Below are 23,107 nucleotides of genomic sequence, written 5' to 3'. Positions count from 1 at the left end.
AATCTGTTACAAAACAATTAAGTAGTTTAGTCATTAAACAAAGTGTGGTGAACTTCCTTCTAGGATTGGGAAGAATGCTGTATTATAAATAAGTTAGCGCTATCACGAGTGAATCAAACAATGTTCTTTGTTTAGCACAGGAAAGGACTAAAACATGAAATAAGGCGCTGAACTTCATGCTAAAAAAATAAATAACTAGAAAACAACTTACACAAGCTGTTCTTTCCCAATATTTGAATGCAGGTCACGTGTGTAAGCGTGTCCATGTTAGAGGTCGTGTTGAGGATCAGGTCATTCTGCCCTCTAATGGAGACTTTTGGCATAACAGCCTCATAATGGGCTCGTAAACTAACAGTTCACACAAATATGAAAACACAGATCGTTTTCTTACTCTCACGTAATTTTACAAGATCGTACATTTCGACCTGCTCCTCAAACAAACGTGTAACATGACTTCAGAAGAGTTGGAAGATCCAGTGAATATTCATACTTTTACGGTGCATTTAAATGGTGTTTTTGTTCTTTTTGGAGATCCTGGTCACCGTGAACTGTCATAACTGAAGTAAAGCGCATAACAAAGACATTAATTCTCTTGATGCATTTTAATAACCGAAGCACTACATTTATGATAGTACTCTTAACAGACTCAAAAAAACATAGGCCTAAAAAAAACATCATGTACATCATACTATAATAAGCAGTTAGATTGTATTCCGTGTGAGAATAAATGGTTTGTAGCCCATTAATGTGACCTACAGTACAGCAAACACACAAAAATACAAGTAAAAATGGTGCTACTGAAAAATAAAATATACACGAATTAGTAGCAACTATCATTAAGATCAAACACTGATTAATCGACAAAGCACAGTGGTGTTCTTGATGCTCAACATCTCTTCCTTTGCCCGTGTAAGTAAATCTGTGTGAAATGATCCTGAAGGTTATTTTATAAAATGAGCACGAGTCTGTTCAGCGAATCAAGCCGTTTTCTTTTCAGTCTTCTTATCAACATGATAAACACATCAAGGCATCTCTTCTTGGCTTCCTCTCACATGATTTGTGGATTTGAAAAACACTGATTGGTACTTTTACTGTAAACCCCGGAAACACCAGTTTACACTACTCTACACCTCTCGCTCGCAGCCCGTCCGGCTGGATCGGATCATAATCTTGTGTTTGTGTGTTTTTGAGGTCTGTGTAAAGTTGGTTCAGTGGGACACTGTGGGCCTCCCACCACGAGCTCTAAGCAAACGAGTAGATGGCGACCGGAGACGTAGGCTCAGAGCTGTCGTGGTACGGGCTCTTGTCCATGTTCCTCTTATTGACGCCTGTGTACTCGCCGATGAAAGAGCCGTCCTCGTTAAACTCGATCTCCTCGCCCTCACCGTACTCCATGAGGCTGTCGTCACTGTTCGTTCTCCTGTCGATGTGCTGGATCGCACCCTGACTGCGTCCCTGGCGACTTTCTTCCTCACTGAGGGGAAAAAGGATTCATTTGAGACTAATTTTACAGGGAAGATCGTCTTCATTATTGCAAACAACGCACATAACAAAGCTTGAAGACATGCGTACCGTCTGGTATAGGGCATTGTGGAAACTCGTGTTATCCTGATATAGAAGCCAAGAAGTCACAATTAATACAATGTAAAGAAGAAACAATAAACATTACATACAAAACATAAAACATATAAAAATACACTACCGTTCAAAGGTTTGTGGTTAGTAATTTTTTTAATGCTTTTGAAAGTTTTTTAATGCTAACCAAGGCTTCATTTAAAACATTAACACTATAAAATACTATCACAAACATTTCTATTCAATCATTTTCTATTATATTTTTCTATTTGCATATATTTCAAAAATGTATTTATTCCTGTGGTGTCTTCAGCGTCACATGATCCTTCAGAAATAATTCTCCTATGCTATTTTTCTGCTTAAAAACACTTAATATTTACTGTGTAATTTAGTTGAAACTATGATCCATTCTTTAATGATCAGAAAGTTCAAAAGAACAGCAATTATTTGAAATTGATCTCTTCCAATTATTATTATTAAAGATATTATCACTTTGGAACAATTGAATTAATAAAAATATGAATTTCCAAAACCACTAAACAGTAATGTGAAAACAATTAAATTGGACTGGAATACTTGTAGTGCATTCCCATGTACTGTAGTAAAAATATATGGTCATTCAATTAAACAACCACAAAAAAAAGGTCAACACTTAAAAATGACATGTTTCATACCTCTCAAGAGACCTTCGGTGGCCCATTCGCAAAAGACATAAAACAAAAATAAAGGAGGAATAAACAAAGTGAGAAATATGTGATGGATGGAGTGATAAAAAATGAATCATTATTGTGGTATACAGTACATACATCCAAATAAACCCGTGCTAATGCGATTATGTTATGATGTAAATGACAGGACTGATGAATTTTTTTTATCCTCGCATGCTGTTTTTATGTAAGTGCATCACTGAAAACAAAATGTGTCTGTAGTAAATAAACTTTGAACATTTTTTAAATCAAACAAAGTCACCTGTAATCAAACGTTCCATTCTCTCTATCATCCAGTGGCTCCATTGCAAAGTCCCTCTTGTCCCGCACTTATAAAACAATCAAACAAACAAAACGTTTTGCCACATATATTACATATTAATGTATAATAATTACACGTAACTTGTCTCAAATTCGATCGCACCTGGGTACTTTCCACCTCGGCTCCGCTTGATGAAAAAGACTATGAGCATGATAAGAACGAGGAGAGCGATGGCACACATTAAGCCAATGAACCAGCCCTGCGTCACAATGTCCACTTGATCTCGGGTATGTTCTGTTCATGCACACAGCCAATCACGCAGACATGTTAGGAATCACGTGAACCGAACAATGACCGTAAAAGAAGACACCTTACCCTCAGTTGTAAAATGGGGTGATTCCTCTGTGAACGCCTCCCCGACTCCAAGCTCGGTTTGTGCTGCCAGTGAGAACTTGTATCGAGTGTAGCGGTCAAATCGCCGCAGGGAGAAGTAGGTGATGTTCGGAGGAATGTATTCAACCTGGATTCTGTCACTCAGAGTGATGTTCACTACAAAGACATTAGGATTGTAACGCTAAGAATCCTTTGTGTGGTCATTTAGTCATGTCATTTTCTAGTGATAAAAAAAGATATATATGAATGATTACAAAAAAAATAATAAGTTAACATTAAAAATCTAGTGAAATAATTATAGGTAACAGTATTTGGGGGAAATTTAAGCAAAAATAGTTCACTGACTAACTAAATAGAGAATAGTTTATATTATAGTGGTTTATATGTAGTCAGTAATTTAAAAATAATAAACATATATGTTGGTGAACAAGATTATGTGACAAAATTATTAAGCTACAAAAGATTTCCATTTTAAATATCTGCTGTATTTTGAACTTTCTATTCATCAACAAAAATGAAAAAGGTAACACTATGTCCAAAAAAACTATTAAGCAGCAAAACAGTTTTCAACATTGATTCATATTAAAACAATATATATTTTTGAGCATCAAATCAGCACATTAGAATAATTTCTGAAGAATCATGTGACACTAAAGACGATGCTAAATATTCAGATTTGCCATCACAGGAATAAATAACTTTTTGAAATAATAATTATTCAATAAAAAACGATTCAATTAAAACTATAATAAAAACATTTTAAAATTGTAATAAGATTTCACAGTATTACTTTTGACTTTTTGGGTGTCAGACAAAAAACAAAACAAAGAAAACAACAGAATTTGTGCCTCTAATTCTTGTACAAAACGTATGTGCACTTACAAGTCTGATATTTGAGAATATATCCGGTCAGAATGCCATTGGGTTCTGCAGGCTCTTCCCAGTCCAGGTAAATAGTGTCATAGTGTCGGTGCATTATTCTAAACGATCTGGGAATCGAGGGCACTAGAGTGGAAAGGAAGATGAATGTAAGAAGTCGAGCATGTATTTGATGTGTTATAATGTTAAGTGAACAGTTTATTACCTCCTTCGGGTGTCTGAAACTCAATGGTGTTGCTGGGCGGACCCTCATAGCGATTATTGGCCACTACAATATAAATCCTGTAGTTACTGTACGGGACAAGACCAGTCAGAGTCCCAGACAGACGAGGTCCATTAGCTTTAAAACTCTTGGTCTTAATCCTCCTGCTCACAACGTGCCAGGGCAGACGACTGCTCTCTCTCCAATAATAAACCTGAGAAACCAACCACAGCTCCATCAGCAGCCCATATCATTTACTGCATGCCACTGAACTGAACATCTAAGAAGACATACTTTGTACTCCTTTATTTCACCCATGATGTCAGCTCGTGACACTGGTTCCCAATGGACCGTCAGCGTTGAGCTCTCGATGTCCGACACTCTCAGGTCAGATGGAGCGGCAACAGGACCTGTTAGAGAACCCAGTATGAGCGACTGACTCACATCTCTTTAGGGTTAATGAAGTAAATGTCAACTTACGGTCCTCCCCGGAGTAGCCGATCATAACAGGGGATTCTGGGCCATAGCCGAAGAAGTTGACGGCCTGAACTTTAATCTCGTAGGGTGTGAAGGTGTCTGTGTCATATATGATGTAGCTACACCACCAGTATGTTGTGTAGTTCTTCCACTCCTCCCTTGAATCCCTTCGTCTCCACCAAACCATGTAGCCCAGTTTCGGCCCATTCCATTCTCTGTACTCCAGTGGCTTCACACACAACAATATAATATATTTAATATAATATAAATCATATGCATCGCGGTCGGTATCTTTGACTACAATAACTGACATTCATCGATCAACAGTACATCACCTCCCAGCTGATCTCCATGTTATTTCTGAACACTCCACTTCCCATTCCTTGGATGTTTCTTGGGATGGCATCAGGCACTAAGGACACACAACGTGACTCAATATATACTATATTATACTATAATATAACATAATATGCCATTCAAATTGTTTTAAGAAATTGACGCAGTTGTTCAGCAAGGATGCATTCAATTTATCAAAAGTAAAAAACATTCATAATATTAATAAAGACTTCTATTTTAAATACATGCTGTTCTATCAAATGTAGTATCTTGTATCTTGAAAACATTTATCACGGTTTCTACAAAAATATTAAGCAGCACAACAATGATAATAATATTTTTTAAGGATAATTGTAACTCTCGAGACTGGAGTAATGATGCTGAAAATTCAGCTTTATTTATTTATTTAATTTTCCACATTATATTAAACAGAGAAAACACCTATACACCTAATATTTCGCAATAATGGCATATTTACACCAATATCGATAGCTATGTCAATAACTATATATGTGTCCATGCCAATGTATGATAACATTCTGTTTATTATAAGCATATGCTGCAGTTTTTTCTCTGCCTCTTTAAATCTTCAAGCTCTTTAAAATCAGATGGATCGGCTATTAATGTTTTTATCATTCATCATTCTAAAATAAATTCCAACAATATTGTTCCTCTGTGCAGTTATGACTTTGCTTCTATTTTTACATTTTGAACAATTTTTAAAACTATACCTTTATCATTATCATTAAAGTTGTCGTCCTTGGTGTAAATAGAATTTGTAGTTTTCAAGTTAGAATAAAATTGAACGAAAATAGAACAGAACTGAAAAGAATAAGGGCCTACCTGCTCCTCCTGTCTGGTAGTATTCAGATGCCCAGCTGGGTTTACTGGGACCTATACCGTTTACAGCGATGACCCGGAATCTGTACTCTACAAATGGTGTCAGCTGTAATACGACAGAGTTTAGGTTCCCGGGGTAGCTGGACAGGTTCTTCCAGCCGCTTGGCAGCAGCCAATAGTCTGCAAGAAGATCTTCGGTATATTGAACCAGGTACTCTAAAAGAGAATTAATTCAGAATTATGCCATTGAAAGGCTAGATTATTTTTGTTTGCATCTACGTTTGTGTGGATGTGTGTATTTTCGTACCTTTAATGGGGCTGTGGTTGCTCAGTCCTGGTACCCAGGTGAGTCTAACGCTCCTCTCTGACGGGTCTGATATCTCTAGGTCGCTGGGAGGATCTGGACGATCTAAAAGCAAAAGTATACATGAACAATATTCTCATGCTTATACTGCATACATGTATAAAGACTGTGTATGCTGGTACCCATCACAGTGAGTTTGGCTGAAGCTATGACCTCCTCCAGTTCACTTTTCACCCTGCAGGAGTAGATGCCTTCATCTCTTCTGTACACATCAGCAATGCTCAGAGAATCCTCATCCTTTGTCATCCTGTAAGACACAAAGCAGTCAAATACAGGAGCTTTTACTGCAGTAAACCACTAGGATAATTAATGACATGTGGTCAAAGCCAGATGTAACAATTTGCTGAATTTACCTCCTTCCTAAGATCAAGAACTTCTTGTCTTTAAGCCAAGTAACGGTGACTTCCAGAGTCGGGTCAAATTTAATCTTACAATCAAAGCGAGCCAGGCTTCCTCTTATGACTACAGTATTGTGTGGGACACGGACGATTTTAATGGGCTCTATGAAATAAAAACACGTTTAGCCTTTAAACAATCAGGTCAGCTTGGGTTATTATGACATAATAAAACATTTACAAGCATAATGGAATCAAGAATCTATAAAGCAAAATGTTTGTATTTTCTTATTGCCTGCTTATTTTGATGACATGTGCATATTGAATAAAAATATGCACATATGTCATTAGGTAGAAATTTCAAAGAATAAATACTGACCTTTGACCTCTAGCTGGACGTCCTTCTCGTCTCGTCCAATGACGTTGCTTGCCACACACACATAGCTTCCCTGATCTTGTAGCTTTGTATTTGTGATTTCCAATGTACCATTTGGAAGAATCCTATGACGACCTCCCTCTAAGGTACCTAGTCCTCCTTTTGACCTTTACAACATTGATTGGAAACTTTGCTGTTTACACTTTTGAAATCTTTTATGCAATTACTTGTTTTGTTTATTCACACCACCACAATAGACATATTTCCTGTTTTTATGCGTGTATTAATGACAATTTTAAAATGATAAGAATAACAATATATTTACCAACGCAGGTCAGGTTTCGGGGACCCAAAATATGGGCAGTCTAGATGAGTGTTATTGCCTTCAGTTGTTTTAATGAGTTCATCTTTGGGACCTAACAGGCGAGGTCTCATATCTGCCGACAACACAGTAATAAAGTTCCAATTACTCATCAAAGCTAAAGGTGCATGTAAATTCTACAACTTTCAATCCAGCTTTTTTTTTAGCTCTTACCCATTACAGCCAAGAAAGCGTTTGCCATGATATAGCCGTACTGGTTTGAAGCATTGCACTGGAACACAGCAGCGCTGTCTGGAACCACAGCCCTGAACGTCAGTGTGTCTCCTGAAACCTGTCTGCCTGGACTCTTAGGAGCATCTAAAATAAACACAGAAAAATGAGCATTAAAAAGCTTAGCAGAGGACCTGGTTGTATATGAAGCTGTTTTTTTTCTCACCACTGATTGGCTCTCCATTAACCAGCCACTGTATCTGGGGTCGAGGAATGCCATCAGCTCTACACACTATACTACCGCTATCATCACGAGACAAAACCAGACTCTCAGGCTTCTCCACCCAGAATGGAACCGCTGCAGATGGAAAGAGAATTTAAGAAAGATAGTGATTTCGATTTTGTCGTTCATTAACTATTCATTATTTATTCATCTTCACATTGTTCCACAATGCTTATGTGTACAGATGATTATAGAGGTGTTTTTTATGGTCATATTTTAATGATTTCTGAAGGATCATGTAACATTGAAGATTTATCTTTACCATCAAAAATATATATACTTAAAAACAATATATGTGCAAATAGAACGTTAATTCAAATTGCAAGAACATTTCATATTATTACTGCTTTTGTTAAAAAAATTTGTAGCCTTACTGAGCATTACAAACTTCCTTTAAAATATTTTACAATTATACAGGCCTCAGACTTTTGAACAGTACTATGAATATGGAACCAGGTGTAATGTCACTTAGGTTTGTGATGTTTTAAATGTCCAAGATGATGTGATGAGGTGAGATGGTGACAAATTTGATTTTTAAATCCTAATATTTTTAGTGAATAGACAAAAACGTTGGTCTATTCATCACACAACATATACATTTAATATAAAGCTGTTAAGGTGTTTTTATGATGTGTTCTCGCCACTTTGAAGCATTAACTGGAATTGTATGGAAAAGCATTGCATATTTTCTTTAAATTCTGTATTAGAGTTATATAAAAAAGATGAACAAATAATGAGTTTATATTTTTGGGTGAATCCACATAGTCACACTATGAACAGTAGATATAAAGTAATAAAGTATTCTACATTTGACCCTGACAGTGATGACGTGGTCCAGGCTGCCCATCCTGTTTGAAGCGCTGCAGATGTAGTCTCCTCCATCATCCATGGAGACGTTCTTTATTCTAAGTGTCTTATTAAAATTTTCCAACTTCTTTCCTGTCATGGACATCTCATCCCAATCTTTAGTCCATTTGATGAAGGGAGTTGGACTACAAAAAAGAGAGAGATTTACTAATTAGTTTAAAGCAGGTTCCACAGAAAGCTAAGCAAATAATCAAAACATTCATTCAACGGGTCTAAGAAAACACATACGTAATCAAAATGATTTTAAAACTCACACTCCAGCAGCAAAACACTCCAAAATAAGCTCTTCACCCAGCATCGCAATGGTTGTGCTTGCGGTTCCTTTGGGTTTCAGAAACTTGGGTGCTGTATGGGCTGCCATGCGAGCTACATAGATAACACAAATTTGATAGAAAACTTCACACTATTCAAACCTAGCCAAAGCAGAGGTGACTAGTTAGTGGATCAGTCTGTTGAGTGTTTGCAATAAAGCAGCATAAAAAAAAGAGTCCTAACTCACCATGGAGTTAGACTGTTAGATGGTTTAATTCAGGGCTCTTCCTCAAACTAAACACACACAGACATAGGCACGGGGAGATATTAAACCGGATTTGCTTAAAGAATAAACCAAAAGCAGAATGAAAACTGATCATACAGACCTGTAAGCACCTGCAGAATGAGCGGTGGTTTCTGCTGGATGGTGTTTGTGAAGGGGAAGCGTGCGACACACACATAGTTTGTAAGAGCATCTTCTGCTACGATACTGGAGAAGTACAGATCTCCATTTTCAGCCTTCGATACTCGACGGTCTTGACGGATTGGTGCCATGGCTATGGAATAAAGATGAAATTGGATACAATCATAGCCAGTATATTTGACGGTTTATTTAAGTATTAAATGAATGCTTCCGAAACGACCGTAGATCCTTTTATCTTCATATCAGAAATACAGGAGTTGGAGACTTACTGCTGTTCAGCCAGTAAGTGTCAGGTTTTGGAGGACCTACAGGAGGATTGCAGGGAAGGATGAGAGGAAGTCCAACCACCACTGAGACTGGCTCCAGATACTCCTTCAACCACGTACGGGACTCTGATCACGGAAATGACATGTTCAAAAAACTATTTACCAAACGCTACTGCTGTGTATTAACGATTGGATGCTGCGTGAGGCCTTACTGGAGACACGCAGATTAATGTAACTGGACAAAGCAGAGCCAAACTCATTAGTCGCCGTGCACTGATAGACACCCTCGTAGTCATCAGGACGACCCCAGAAGAAAATCTCTAATGTGCCAGAACGCCACCTCATGCTGACCTGAGGGTCTCGAGCCACATTCAGGTACACTCCGTCACGTGTCCATGTGAAGCTGCGTGCATTAGTCGTACATTTTACACTGTGATCAATCAATATTTTAGCACTTTACATAACCAAACAAATGGGGAAGGATAGGTCAAAAAAGGTTGATGCAAGTAATCAATTTAGTTCAATGAGGATTTAACATTTATAATTATATATTACAATGTGTTGAGCTTGTTGGATACTTACACTGGAGGTGGATTCCCCGTTGCTTCACACTCCACTATAATAGGGTCAACTGGATCTACTATGTAGTCTTGAGGACTCTCTTTAAAGATCATTGGAGGCTGCCTGACTGTGGGGATGTACAGTACACATAAAAATATGATTTTAAATTAATTCAACGCATGAGAATAAACAATGAACTCTGTGGCCACGTTCCAAACATCAGTTCCTCACCATCAGGAGGAATTTCCATGGCTAAAATCCATGCTTGCTGTAGGATAGTAAGTATGGCAGGAATCCTCCAACACTTCAGAGCTCTCATCTCTGCTGTGTACAGCCTCTGGCTTATTGTGGCCTAAAAACAGAGAAAGTTCTAACACCAGCACTAACATAACTATAAAATGCTGTACAAAATATTGTCCTGCACATGCTAGCATTGAACTCCTAACTAATCTGCTTTTATAATTATTAATGCTTTACTTTGTTTTGTTTTGTGTTAGTTGTGTAGAAGTTAATGGTAATTCATGAAAACGCTCGCTGCTAAAGACAAATAAAGACTATGCCATATGCAAATGAATCGCTTGTTGTATTCAGAGCCTGGCTGTATTATTGTAAACCACGCCCTCTTCCGCTTTACGCAACTGTGATTGGCTGCCCACAACAGAGCTATTTGCATTTACGCACCTCCGTACAGCTGTGCGTAATCCTACTGCGTCAATGACAGCGTTACGTTCACAAGCACAAACGCATCTATTTCAACATTTTAAAACGTGAAAGCCGCTGTATTTTACATTATGCGTATATGTTGAATATTAATATCTTTAAAGAAACATCAGTTAAAATATAAAGATATAAAGACCAAAAAAATAAATAAATAAATAAACAAAACAGGGAAATATTTACCCTTCTCCGCATGAATAATTTAATACGACATACATATGCGAATACATAATGCATAGGTATTTGTAAAATGGCATTATTTTATTATCTACTTCATAAGTTTCCTAAAGTGAGAAAACAATAACGTGTATAATCAGTACACAAACTAGCATACCAACTGAACTGGAGTATCCAGGATTCACAAAACTTCTTTATTCGTGTCAGCAGCTCATTTCACCGTGCTAAAATAAAAAACAAACGAACTATGTATAACACAAATATCGATATATTACACGAATATCACATTTGTCAAGTACACCATCTGGAGATTGTTACCTTTTATATCAGCTCTGCTGTTTGTTTCCTCATTATGCTAATATTAATGTCATCGTTGGCCCATTTTCCAAAAATGTCATTTTTGTTCCATGTAAAATAGGTCCAAAGCAATGTCAATCCAAGCAGATGTCTTCTGTAATGTATACCTCTCCAACTGACTCCCTCTTTTCATTGTCTTCATCCATTTGCCCACTCTACCCATGAACCATGAATGAAGTCCCACCCCCTCCATCTCTCTCTCTCTCTCTCTCTCTCTCTCTCTCTCTCTCTCTCTCTCTCTCTCTCTCTCAGTATACTTACAGATGGTGTCTAAAAAAGCTAAATATTATGTTAATTATTGACTAGTGGCAAAGGTTTATTGTAAAAGTCTTTATTTTATTATCTGACCTTTTACTAATTATCATGCCATATTTAAATAGGCCATATAAATAGCCAAACTCAGCTGAAAGATATTTAGCATTCTTTTTGATTATGACATCAATGCGTGGGTCTCATTGTTTGTTCGTGAAAAACTAAGCGAACTCATAATGAATGAAATGTTTGTTTCACGGTGATAATTGAAATGCGGTCATGCGACTCGTGGCTGCATCTAAAAGAGATTTCAATCAGCTTTAATAAACTGGCAGCCTACTCTGCTGCTTACTTTAAATATACACCGCAGCTGCACGCATAAAGCTTTAAACGTAGTTCACATAAACAATCGTGGTTGAGAACAGTAACAGGTGAATGTACTCCTTGTCACAACAACGTCCAAGAGGGCAGAGCTTGACTCAGGAGAGGAGATGTGGGTGGAAACAGGATCTCAAGCACTGAAACACATTCCCAGCCCACATCGGCTCAGGCATCCAGGGACGCATAAAGTACAATATGCCAGCTCGGTCTTACTGTACACTCCACAGATGAGCTAATACGATGAAAGAACAAAAAAAGTTCTTGAGTCAGCTCACTTAGTGAAGAGAGACACACGCATGATCTAATGCTCGCTCCTCAGCGCTTCAGTGTGCTCAGGGGTGCGAGTGACATCAGCAGCGCTGCAGTGCCATGCACCAAACTGTACAGAGCAGGACACGAGCCTGAATGAACCGCTTCCTCCAGAGACGGGACAATGAAACCTCTGTTCGATCGGACACAGTAAGCTGGTTCTGTTCAGACAGAATAACTCTGAGGGTTTTATCAGTTCGGCCTTAAAGTGGCACTACAGCTTGTTGGGAAGAACATCTGCTGGTTAACCAGTCATGAGATGCTAAACATAAACAGAACTTTGTTTTCATATACTGATTAGCGATTAGTGGTTTGGTACCATTTAAAAGGTTTGATTTTATTATCTGATTACACTCGTAAAGGTCGTAAATGGCCAAACTCAGTTTAAAATGATTTCACAGTTAGCAAGTGGTCCAAACAAGCAAAAAAGGATGAATGTAAACTCACTGCGCAGTCAGCCGTTTCTTCCCAAGCGCAATTATTTATGTTTATAACTAATAACAGTATCTAACTCAGTTCATATGTGTCTGTTTTGTTGACGCTGTGTTAAATGACAAGGGTAATTCAGATGAAGCAGCTGACTCACAACTCTCAGCTCTAGTCAGAAAGAAGGACGACATTATAATGAAACATACATTGTTTAACCAACAGTGACCTCACACTGTTTTACAGCCAGTAATGATGGAACTCGAATAGCAATAGCCTACCGGAAATAAATATGCTATTTACAGATATAAATACGCTAGATACTTAACTTATAAATATATATATATATATATATATATATATATATATATATATATATATATATATATATATATATATATATAAATACACACACTATATAACATTTAGAAAATGTAAATAAATAAACCATATATGTAACTTACCCAAGTTGTTATTTCTGTGGTTTCAGCGTTCAGTGCAAATGGAAGACCCTGTGTCTGTTTTCAGTGTCTGTTTTCAATTTACAAAGGCATCATTATTGCACCCTTTGCCCATGTTTTGTCTCCTGAACCACCACAGTGTGTCAAAAAATCCTGTGATGACAAATCCAAGTAGTTTGCGGTTTCAAGCAGAGGTTGAAGAAAAATAACTTCGCGGAGGGACAAATTTGCACAACTGTCCAAAATAACAAACGGTGCTCTTGACTGATGTCCCAGTCACCGCTAGTCACATGAGCAATGACTATGTTTGGTTCATTTAAGAATGGAAAACATCACTAAAATCACCATGATTAGAGACTCTATATTTATATTTATAGGAAATGGTCACACTGACATAATTTGTCACAATGTATGGTAATGATTTTCATCTTTATAGTCAGGCTAGAGAACATCCATAGGTTTTTGTTTTGTTTTAAAAATCAAGCCCATGACATTTAAAATGTCCTAATGCAGTGGCATTTCCCCTGTTCTCCCATTATTTATAAACTTGTCTAAACTTCATGGGTAAAGTAATAAAAACACCTGAACTTTACATAATCTGCTAAGTAGTGCTCTTAGGTTTATTTTGTTTTGTTAAAACAGAAATAAAGAAATGAATACATCATAAATAAAAATACTGACATTCATACAGAATTCACATTGGCATAAGTGCTCGTATGTTCTGGTCTAAAATGGCTGTTTGATTTGTAACTTCTCTAACATTTGTAACTTGTCAAAACACAATCACAATCCTTTCACAATCATGTGCAACCAGTAAAGACATATCTTCATAATTTAATGATGTTTTTGTATTAGTTCTCGTCCAGATAATTGCACACATTTAACTGAATTCTCATCAGCTCTGTGTAAAGTCCACTCAAACCCAGCGTTGCTGCAGCTCCCACGCTTTCCCTCCAATCCAGTCCCGTGTTTTCCAGATCGCTGAGCGTTCTGTCCTCAGCACTTCACACAGGCGTTCCAGTTTGGGCTGGTTCCGGTGCAGGTACAGCTCTGTGTCTTTCTGTAGCTGCTGGAGCACTTCAGACCTGCTTTCATCCAGCGTTACGTTTGAGCTCAGCATCGGGTTAAAGCGGAAATATACATTTGGTGATAAGAGGTCATCCAGCAGAGTGTGAACACCTGAAAATGGCAGTATGAACAATATGTTTGAATATAAACCTCAGTTTAGTTTTGCGCATATGCAAAATGGCACTGTTGGCTAAATGTGTATAGTGAATGTGTGGATGTATATATATATATACACACACACACACACACACACACACACACACACACAAATATATATGAGTTTGCTAACAAAAACATAACTCAGATATACTTTTCATTGTGCATTCCAATTAATCTAAATCAAACTGCAGTTGGATTATTTTGGTTAGGTAAAAATAACAAAAATACAGCTATGAACCAAAACACAATACAAACATGACAACATAACAAAAACATGATTTTCAAAAATTTAAGTTAACTTATATGACTTTTTATACCTATTTTTTTATATATCTATTAGATTATTTTTATTACTAATACAAATTTGATTCTTTTATTTGAACAATTTCATTAAATGCACATTTAACCAATTAAAAGTTTTTTTTTATTATTTTAAGAGCCTCAAAAGAGAATATTTTTTCATTATTAAATAACTGTAATTATCAAACTGTAAAATTAGTCCACTATTAGAGCCATATTTTTAATTATTCAATAATTAGAATGTGTGCATTGTGCACAATTAATTATTGTAAAAGTTTTAGTTATTAACAATATATTAATGATTGTATATTTTTCTAGATCTAACCCTCTGTGTCGGTGGCACTGCATATCAGGTTACTGATTTTGGCTCTCAGACTTGTGGAGGTAGCAGGCCCTCTTCTAGCGTTATCATAGCGACCAGTTCCCAGAGACAGCACACACTGGAAGGACTGGCTGGGCCACAGCAGTCGGCTTTCATGGACAGCCAGAGCACAGGGGTTATTGAGGATAAGACCACCATCCTGAAGAAAAAAGAAAGGAAGATTGTCTAAATGCAAGTATGTCCTTAAATTTACTAGCTGTGTAAAATGGACTGTTTTGACCTGGTGTATATCGCCATGAAGAGGGAACTCCTGGAAATATCCTGGAGCAGCAGATGAGGCCCGGACGGCCTGCCACAGCCGGTATCCTGATCCTCCAGCATAGCGGCTCAGTCGTCCTGGAGCATGGTTATAGTTGCGAAAGATAAATGCTTTCGGACTTTTCCCCCAGTTTACTACGGCACTTACAGCAGACACCTGCGTGAGAAGAGTACAGCCGTCAAGAGATCACGAAAACCTGGATTGGGAAAATCCATGCTATTTTTGATTAACCTTTGGGCTCAGCTCATCTCTGGCTGTTTTAATTAGAAGCTCCTCCCCCATCTTCTCCCTGTCATAAACATGTAGGAACAGTTAGCAATGCTGGCATTCCTACGGTATAGTTTTTTTACTGTGTAAATCCAACCTTAAGATCAGCTCCCATGTTTCTGTGTTGTAGTAGGAGTGTGTCCAGCCCATCTTTACAGTACCAACCAGGGGGTTTTGTCGAAAAACATCTGACCCGAAGCGATGGTACATCTCTTCACATTCATCTAAAGAGATACGAGCTAGACCCAACATGAAAGCCAGAACTGCTCCTGTACACAAAACACAGATAAAAAATACATTATATAAAAAAGCGTTTAGGTATGTTATGTACTAAATATAGACTAAGCTGTTCCAAAATGAACTCAGGCAAGGTGATCGAGATCCCAGTGGAGTAAATTATGCAGTCACTTATGCTCACTAAAGCTGCATTATTTATAAATACAGTAAAAACAGTAATATTGCTCCATTCTCACATGATCCTTCAGAAACCATTCTAATATGTCAATCAGAAACATTGCTTGTTATTATCAGTGTTTGTGCCGTCGAATATTTTTGTGGAAACCATAATACGTTTTTTCAGGCTTTGATAAATCGAAAAAGATAAAAAGAATAACATTTATTTAAAACAGAAATCTTTTGTAACAACAAAAACAACAAGCTGACCAAACAATTTAGAATGTTTATGTATAAATATGTTTCAAATTGGTGTGCATTATTACCAGTGCTGACTCCACATATGTAGTCAAAGAGCTGATACACTCGTTTTCCTGTCTGAGCCTCCAGCTGTTTTAGCACTTGTAGTGGAACTAATCCTCTGTAAAAAAAAAAAAAAGTATAAAAAGTCATCTTGGCATAAACACGTTTGTTTATATGAGCGACAAAAATATTTGACTTTATTCTGTAAATTGTTCACAGATCCCTAACAACGTTTTTTATGTACGATAGATGTGTTGGATCATATTTGTCCAGTTTTAAAGCTATAAACTTGTTTAAATGTGTTTCTTACTTGGTTCCGCCTCCATCGATGGAAAGCACCCTGACCCCGCACCCTCTGACTGGATCCACATAACCAATCAGAGCGAGAGTTTCCCTGATGGCTTCTTGAAGTTTTACATCCATCCCAAATGCCCGACGGTATTTAAGCAGCTGCAGTGCTGCTTTTCTCTATATTTAATCAAACAATGAACTGAAAATTCTGCATTTCTACAGTTACATATAGGTCTATATTTGGTGAAGGGATTGTGTGTTTTACTGTATACCTGCCACACCACAGATTTGCATGCTGGGTGCTGAATGAGGTGAGCGTTCAGCTCCTCCACACAGGAAGTGATAGAGGACGGCAACGTAGCCTTTTCCAGACTCTTCAGTACAACTTTAGTCATCTCATCAGCCTTCCTCCTCCTTAAAAACTGAAAAACAGATTTCCTGCTTTAAATAAACTATTTTACTGAATTCAAAGCATATTCACTGCGAAAAAAGAAGCAGCTTTCACAAAGATAAATATCATTATAGGATTTACTTTAAAACTATTTTCACTTTGAAATGTCTAATAACTTCCACAAATAATTTAAAAGAAACAGCAAGTAACATTACATTTTTCTAGTGAAATGGATTAAAATAATCTAACATTTACATTTATTACTTTGTACAACAAGCAAATGCAAATGGATGCACTGATATTAAAATTCTTGCTGACACAATGAGATGAAAACAATTTGAAAGTAATAAGGGTGTCTTATTAAAGTAATTACGATTTGTTGTCTTGCCAAATTCTGGAAGACTCACTGTTTTATGCAGAATTTCCTCTGGGGTCGTTGTTATAGTTGTGGTCTGGTCACTACGCCCGGAAGAGCCCATCCCCAGGTAGCTGCCCACAAAGCCAGGTATAGTTGAGGGTTTTAACAGACACTCTAAAAAGGACACTGGTTTTTCCCGGATCTCAGTGTACTCATGTGAACCTCTGTAAAGGTTTACCTCTCCATCCACCTCCTCGTTCTCTGAAGCTGCAGATCCTTTAAAGTAGCTGTTAATGTGGTTGGCCATGTAAGTGTAATTTTCCCCAAAGTGTGTGGCGAGACTGCTCATGTGGAACAAGCCTGGAGATTTGGGCTGAAGAAGTGGATCTGTAAGTCTATGTAAAGCATCTGGGGAGACTGAAGTCTTCAGGATTTCGGTCTCAGTATGTGATGATTTCTCAACAGTATCTGCTACTTTTACTCCAAAGTATCGATTGATGTGACGGGCAAAGTGGAGGTATCCTTCATCCCAGGAACTAGATACATTGTTATGAATCTCTGGTCTTGTAACTGTACTAATGTTTAACTGAGTTTGAGCACTTTTATTACCCATAACTCTTCGCTTTCTGCTTGTAGACCGTTTGAGCCCATCATCTGATGATACTTCAATATGAATTTTCTTAGGATTTCTAGAGAATGCAGAGTTAATGTGATTGGCCACATAGCTGTAACTCTCCCCAAATCTGTTTGCCAAGGAACTGATGTGGAACAGCTGCAGTCCAGGATAGGCTGAGGTCAAAGGTTGATGTGGGAAAGATTGACAGACCCGCTCTTTGGGAGGTGTCCCTATAAAAGCTCCGGATTCTGCAGTGCGTTTTTCCATCTGAACTTGTCTTGATGTTCTGGTTAATGGTTCCTGAACTCCAGACATCCATCCACTTTTCCCATGATCTACCAAAGGCACCTGTTTCTGCTTAAAGTACAAGTTTATGTGTCTAGAGAGATGGTTAAAAGACTCTCCTATTCTCAGTCTAAGTAGATGCAGCTGAAAAGTAGTCCTGCTGTGCTGTTGAACTCCAATGGGAGCTTCTGCTTTGAAAGTCTCTCTGCTGGAGCTTGAGTATAATCGATATATCTCGAAACCCAATGCATTTGCATATTTCGTATTACTGCTAATTGCTCCAAAACGTTTGATAGTCCTCTTTGATCTGTGAGATTTGAGAGGGATTCTCCTTGTAGAGTAAGAGGAGTAGATACTCTCACATGACCTCGGAGGCCTCCTGACAAGATGAGAAACATTTCTGATGTTTGTGAGCAGATACTTTATTTTGTACACTAACCGGAACCGCTTTGAACCCAGGTGAGTGAACTGGGCTTTGTCGAGGTACCAACCCATCAATGACGTTCCAACAACAACAGAGACCAAGCAGCTGATGTGAATGAGGACTGAACGAGGTTTGGCAGCAGAACCAGAATCATGGAATAAATGTCTAAAATACAAAGCAAACAAAAATTCAGCTGAGGGGAATGCATATTTTATAATACTTCATTTGTCCTTATGGTGTCTGTTCTTAATAATAATAATAATAATAATAATAATAGAACCAAAAACAAAGATCATTATAATGAAATATATAATGTAGACCATGTGGCTCTGCACAGTTTAGCTCAAACCCTAATTAAACGCACCTGATCCAGTGAATCATGGTCTTCAGAATTACTAAAACTTCCAAGCAGCTGTGATTTGGAGCTGGTTAGAGGTGAACTCTGCAGAGCTCTAGTCCTCCAGGAATAAAGACCATTGATGTAGACCAGTGTTTAATTATGTCTGCACGCCCCCTCCTGGTCAGTTATGGTTATATATATATATATATATATATATATATATATATATATATATATATATATATATATATATATATATATATATATATATATAGCTAGTTAAACTAAATGATATCATCTGTAAATAAATGGCTACAAATACATCCATGTTCTGATTTATTTACTGACACGTTTCATATTAATATGGCACAGCAAATCCTCCAGTTAATTGATTTGAATCTTCTGATAAATGAAGCGCCGCCATGCAGATTACAAACAGAAATAAAGTAAGCCAATTCGATTCATATGCAATCCTTTTAACCGTGTTTTAATTAGCCCATTTTAATTAAGCCATCAATCTCTTTAGGGATTTTATAGGCCATACTTTGAATAAAAACGGTGTGCTCAGAACTATGAAACAGGACACCAAGGTGTCGACTGCAGGTCAGAAAAATACCTTTTAGCACTTCCACGAACCTATTTATAGTACTTATAGTTGCCCGGCGGTCACATGGCAGACGGAAGAGAAGTGCATATATTTGCCTCTTTTGTCTTTGTTTTGATATGAGGACCGTCAGCGGTCTTGTTGTACACAGACATGTCCACGTGCTTAGGCACAGTGAATCAACAAGTCCTCTCTTTAAAATGCCAGACACAAGAAAAATTCACCAGCAGACCCACCGACTGCTTTCTTTTGTAATTAGTTCCAAGTTACATAAAATATTAACACTTTGTTAATGTATTGTAACAAGGCTGACTGTAATGTATATCATAAACTGAGAATTGTAATGCTACAAAAACTTCAGCATCTATTTTCAGTCCCATGTTCAGCAAAATGCACTAACAAAATGAGGTCTATCTGTAAATACAAATGTTAAGCAGCAATACATATTTTAACAAATAATAGAAATTTATCATTAGAATCATTAAACTAAAAAGATCAGACATACACACTTATTCTGAAGGGAAAAAGGTCAATGTTAACAGCGTGCAGCTTTATTAACGATTACAACTTATAACATTTAAATAAAAAATACTAAAAGAGAAGGTGAGAAGGTAACCTTGAAGGTGATTAATAACTGCTGACTTACCTGTCTCTTCTTTTCTCGTGAACTTGACAATTCTATGACTTGTTTTCTCTTGGATTACTTCCTGTGGTGTTTACACTTGTTTCTGTTGTGGTATTTAATCCCGCCCTACTCTTGAGGTTCCAATCCTATTGGTTGGTTCAAAGGGACTACTGACCAAACCCCTGACCATTTCTCATTAAAGGACAATCTGTCCCTCTGCATCTTAACAGTTCATGACCAGTCAGGAGACTTCTAAATTTAGAAAGGAATTCCCTCAGAGCTGTCCAAAGTGTCGACACTGGTGTCATTTCCCACATAGTAATTTATTGTAATAGTAATTTATTGTAAATACAAAAACCATTTTTTTTAAATTGTAGATCTCAATAAATGATCATTTATTCTGGACAAATACTGACATTACAACTATATCCAGACTCTTAAATATTAAATGCAATGAACATCCATTGACCTGGGAAGTCTGTTTTAAAGCTCTCTATCCCTTTATGACTAGTTTTTAGCACAGCGTCCAGTGTCGGTCCACTTCAGTCTGTTTCCTGCAAACACCTCATAGTAGGCCTGAACAGTGGGAGAGAGATGAACGTGCCAAGCCAGCGCAAACCCACCGCACTGTACATCACTGCGAGAGCTGGAACTGCACAGTGAATCTGCCCTGAGAAAAACAAAGTCACATTGAGGAATAATCAATTAGAAGGTGTTTCTTTCATTTAAACATCATACAAATGGTATGGGAAAAAATAATGAAAGAAATAATGAAAATTAAATAAATAAAAATAATCAAACTTAAACCTAAAAATGAATACACTTGAATGAATAACCCCAAAATTATAAAAAAAATTAAGAGTAAATTAAGACAGATCTTTATTTTGTGTGAACTTTTTAAATGTTCTTGTGAAGTCCCACTAAATAAATAAATATATAATCACTCAACAATATATATAAACAAATAAATATGTTCTTCTCATCAATCACTGTCATTTCCGCCATAGCCATCTCATAACCGACTCCTTTCATATTTGCTCTTGTCATATTCCGGCAGTGAGATGCCTACTAAATGTCCTTTATCTTCCCGTTCCTCTGAACAAACCGAAGAAAGCTAACTTTTTTTATTTTTACGCGTATTGGGTATTCTCCATCATACACAAAATGAACATGACGCACTGCTTATAAGGATGCCTGGGTGCAAAGCTCACTAGGCTCCCTTCAAGATATTTACTGCATGATACGCACAGGTTCACCCCAGTCTACGTACGCGTGCAAAATAAGACTGTCCTGTACGTAAAAACAATGCCACTGTAATTAGTTTAAGGATCTAAGAGACAAATATGCTCTCACACTTATAGTTTCAGAAAACTGCATGGTTTCGATGTCTGTTAGCTAGCTCATTAAGAATATAGCTATTTATTTAGACCGCCAACGTCTTAACACGAGCTGCAAATTACCACAATAAATAAATTGGCGTACCTGAGTGGGATGGTTCAAGCTCCTCCCCCGAGTCGCAGTTCCCGCGTGTTTCCGGATGTCGAGGGGCTTCGTTCGCGGTGCAAACTTGATTCAGTCAAAGACCGCGACGTAGTGCTCGTTAGCTTAAAGCCAAATAACTTTTTCTGTGTTCATAATTTGCAAATTAGAGCCTACATAATGAGCGAGTACATCGTGAATTCACTAGTGCAGTCTGCTCGGGCGGTGACCGCCGCGCCTGAGTGAATCGATCAAAACAAGACAAACCTCGAGAAGTAGCTCCGGTTAGAATGTTCTTCCGCGGGACGCGTGCGATTCTGTTTATTAACTGGTGGCGCGCTAAAAGTAAAATAGTGTTGCTTTAAAAACAAGGCACGGTAGGCGTACATCTACAGCTAGATTAATTAATATAGAAGCCATGCGATTAAAACGACCAACATATGAAGTTTCATAAAATACTGAAATTATCGTAATTATGGGATTTTTTTCATTACATAGGTCTAACCTGGCAACTCTGATTCCCAGTATAACTGCTGATATCTTACGAAAATTACATTTGGAGCCGCGGAATCACCGCAGCAGGCTTGACAATCGTTTTCTTTACCGGTATGAGTTTCAAAATGTCTCGTGTATGAACGTCCAACTGCCGTGGAGCCCGTATTCTTTACCAGTAACCATAGCGACCGAAGTAGTGTCAAAGATGGCGTCGTCCGTGAAACTCTTATCACTGTCTGGCACAAGAGTCCGATTGAGCCGCGAGCTCTTTCGTGAAACCGTCATTAACCGACCCAAATTAAATTTGGGTGGAGAGCGGTGCATTAGGATCGCGCAGAACACAAAACTGACGGGATCAAAAACTTTCAGATGACACGCAGCTCCGTTACTGTAAGTTACTGAAAACACGTGACACTCTGTGGACGCGTTTGCGTTAGCAGCTCTCTTCTAGTTGTCCAGTGCTTTTCCGTTCACACAGCGCCTGTGCTCTGAGAATGCGGTTGTCCTGAAAATGTACAGGCGCGAGTTCGGTCTCCGTTTATCAAACAAAAGGTACTTTTTCAATTTTATTTCATTTCTTAAATGTTTTTGGATATTTCAGAATAACGAAACGTTTGTTATTAATATACTCATTTTATTACTCAAGTTTTACATTCATAAACGTACATTTTCTAATAGAAAACCCTGTTTCAGTGTTTTATAAAGAACTGGAAAGTTATTTTTATACTATTCAAAGAAGCACTAAGAGAAAGGCGATCAAAACTGTCCAGTTGTGTTCTGTCTTTAAAATGTTGGGAGTAATTTGAAGGCCTTGATTGTGTTTTTTAAATTCCTGTGATTTTTATTTAATTCCTCTTTGTCAACTACTATGTTCCTTGTTGCTATCTCAAAATAAAAGTTCCACAAACTATACATTTTAAATCACAAATAAATCGTGGCTAAAAAGAAATCTGACCACTTGTTAAAAAGTAAATATTTAATCGACACAGCCTCGACTGGACATTACAATCTTCATTTTTAAAAAAGCAGTGACAGCTACTTCATGTATTTACTTTGT

At 37.5% G+C, this 23,107-nt stretch overlaps 2 protein-coding genes across 7 annotated transcripts; both read right to left on the bottom strand.

The window, feature by feature from the left end:
- Positions 1-587: 587 nt before the first annotated feature.
- Positions 588-13,264, bottom strand: nfascb (neurofascin homolog (chicken) b). 5 transcript variants are annotated; one of them, XM_043224013.1, is made up of 28 exons: positions 13,015-13,264; positions 10,983-11,049; positions 10,163-10,283; positions 9,953-10,058; positions 9,583-9,773; positions 9,374-9,496; positions 9,067-9,237; positions 8,683-8,794; positions 8,369-8,553; positions 7,505-7,636; positions 7,282-7,425; positions 7,072-7,183; positions 6,750-6,913; positions 6,389-6,536; positions 6,158-6,282; positions 5,979-6,080; positions 5,675-5,887; positions 4,831-4,907; positions 4,499-4,724; positions 4,313-4,428; positions 4,022-4,232; positions 3,820-3,942; positions 2,920-3,093; positions 2,707-2,838; positions 2,545-2,611; positions 2,250-2,261; positions 1,573-1,608; positions 588-1,474 (listed from the first exon to the last, which is right to left on the bottom strand). In XM_043224013.1, the coding sequence occupies exons 3-28, from the start codon at positions 10,248-10,250 to the stop codon at positions 1,243-1,245; spliced, it is 3,522 nt and encodes a 1,173-aa protein (XP_043079948.1). In that variant the 5' UTR covers positions 10,251-10,283; positions 10,983-11,049; positions 13,015-13,264; the 3' UTR covers positions 588-1,242. The 5 variants fall into 5 exon arrangements, with proteins under 5 accessions (XP_043079948.1, XP_043079947.1, XP_043079949.1 ...); XM_043224012.1 differs by lacking the exon at positions 13,015-13,264 and adding an exon at positions 11,144-11,329; XM_043224014.1 differs by lacking the exons at positions 2,250-2,261; positions 13,015-13,264 and adding an exon at positions 11,144-11,329.
- Positions 13,265-13,605: 341 nt separating this feature from the next.
- On the bottom strand, positions 13,606-21,976 carry LOC122328437 (calcium-independent phospholipase A2-gamma-like). Of its 2 annotated transcripts, XM_043224125.1 has the most exons (12): positions 21,823-21,841; positions 21,559-21,701; positions 20,546-20,746; positions 17,232-18,672; positions 16,706-16,855; positions 16,453-16,610; positions 16,166-16,260; positions 15,544-15,715; positions 15,411-15,468; positions 15,141-15,335; positions 14,864-15,059; positions 13,606-14,190 (listed from the first exon to the last, which is right to left on the bottom strand). In XM_043224125.1, exons 4-12 carry the CDS (start codon positions 18,576-18,578, stop codon positions 13,928-13,930), a joined length of 2,634 nt encoding a protein of 877 aa, XP_043080060.1. In that variant the 5' UTR covers positions 18,579-18,672; positions 20,546-20,746; positions 21,559-21,701; positions 21,823-21,841; the 3' UTR covers positions 13,606-13,927. The 2 variants fall into 2 exon arrangements, with proteins under 2 accessions (XP_043080060.1, XP_043080061.1); XM_043224126.1 differs by having other exon boundaries at positions 20,546-20,741; positions 21,559-21,976.
- Positions 21,977-23,107: the final 1,131 nt, after the last annotated feature.

The sequence above is a fragment of the Puntigrus tetrazona genome, chromosome 23, assembly GCF_018831695.1.
Source record: "Puntigrus tetrazona isolate hp1 chromosome 23, ASM1883169v1, whole genome shotgun sequence".
Classification (NCBI taxonomy): domain Eukaryota; kingdom Metazoa; phylum Chordata; class Actinopteri; order Cypriniformes; family Cyprinidae; genus Puntigrus; species Puntigrus tetrazona.
Note: the sequence above shows the minus strand (reverse complement) of the source record. Positions and strands in the feature narration are given on the sequence as shown.

Coding starts and splice junctions, on each gene's coding strand:
- nfascb (XM_043224013.1), bottom strand. CDS start 10,250: ATGAGAGCTCTGAAGTGTTGGAGGATTCCTGCCATACTTACTATCCTA. Junction 6,914..7,071: donor CCGAAACCTGACCTGCGTTG/GTAAATATATTG, acceptor AATGTTGTAAAG/GTCAAAAGGAGGACTAGGTA. Junction 6,537..6,749: donor CGTCCAGCTAGAGGTCAAAG/GTCAGTATTTAT, acceptor TTTATTTCATAG/AGCCCATTAAAATCGTCCGT.
- LOC122328437 (XM_043224126.1), bottom strand. CDS start 18,578: ATGGGTTGGTACCTCGACAAAGCCCAGTTCACTCACCTGGGTTCAAAG. Junction 16,261..16,452: donor ATCGATGGAGGCGGAACCAA/GTAAGAAACACA, acceptor TTTTTTTTACAG/AGGATTAGTTCCACTACAAG. Junction 15,060..15,140: donor TTCATGGCGATATACACCAG/GTCAAAACAGTC, acceptor TTTTTTCTTCAG/GATGGTGGTCTTATCCTCAA.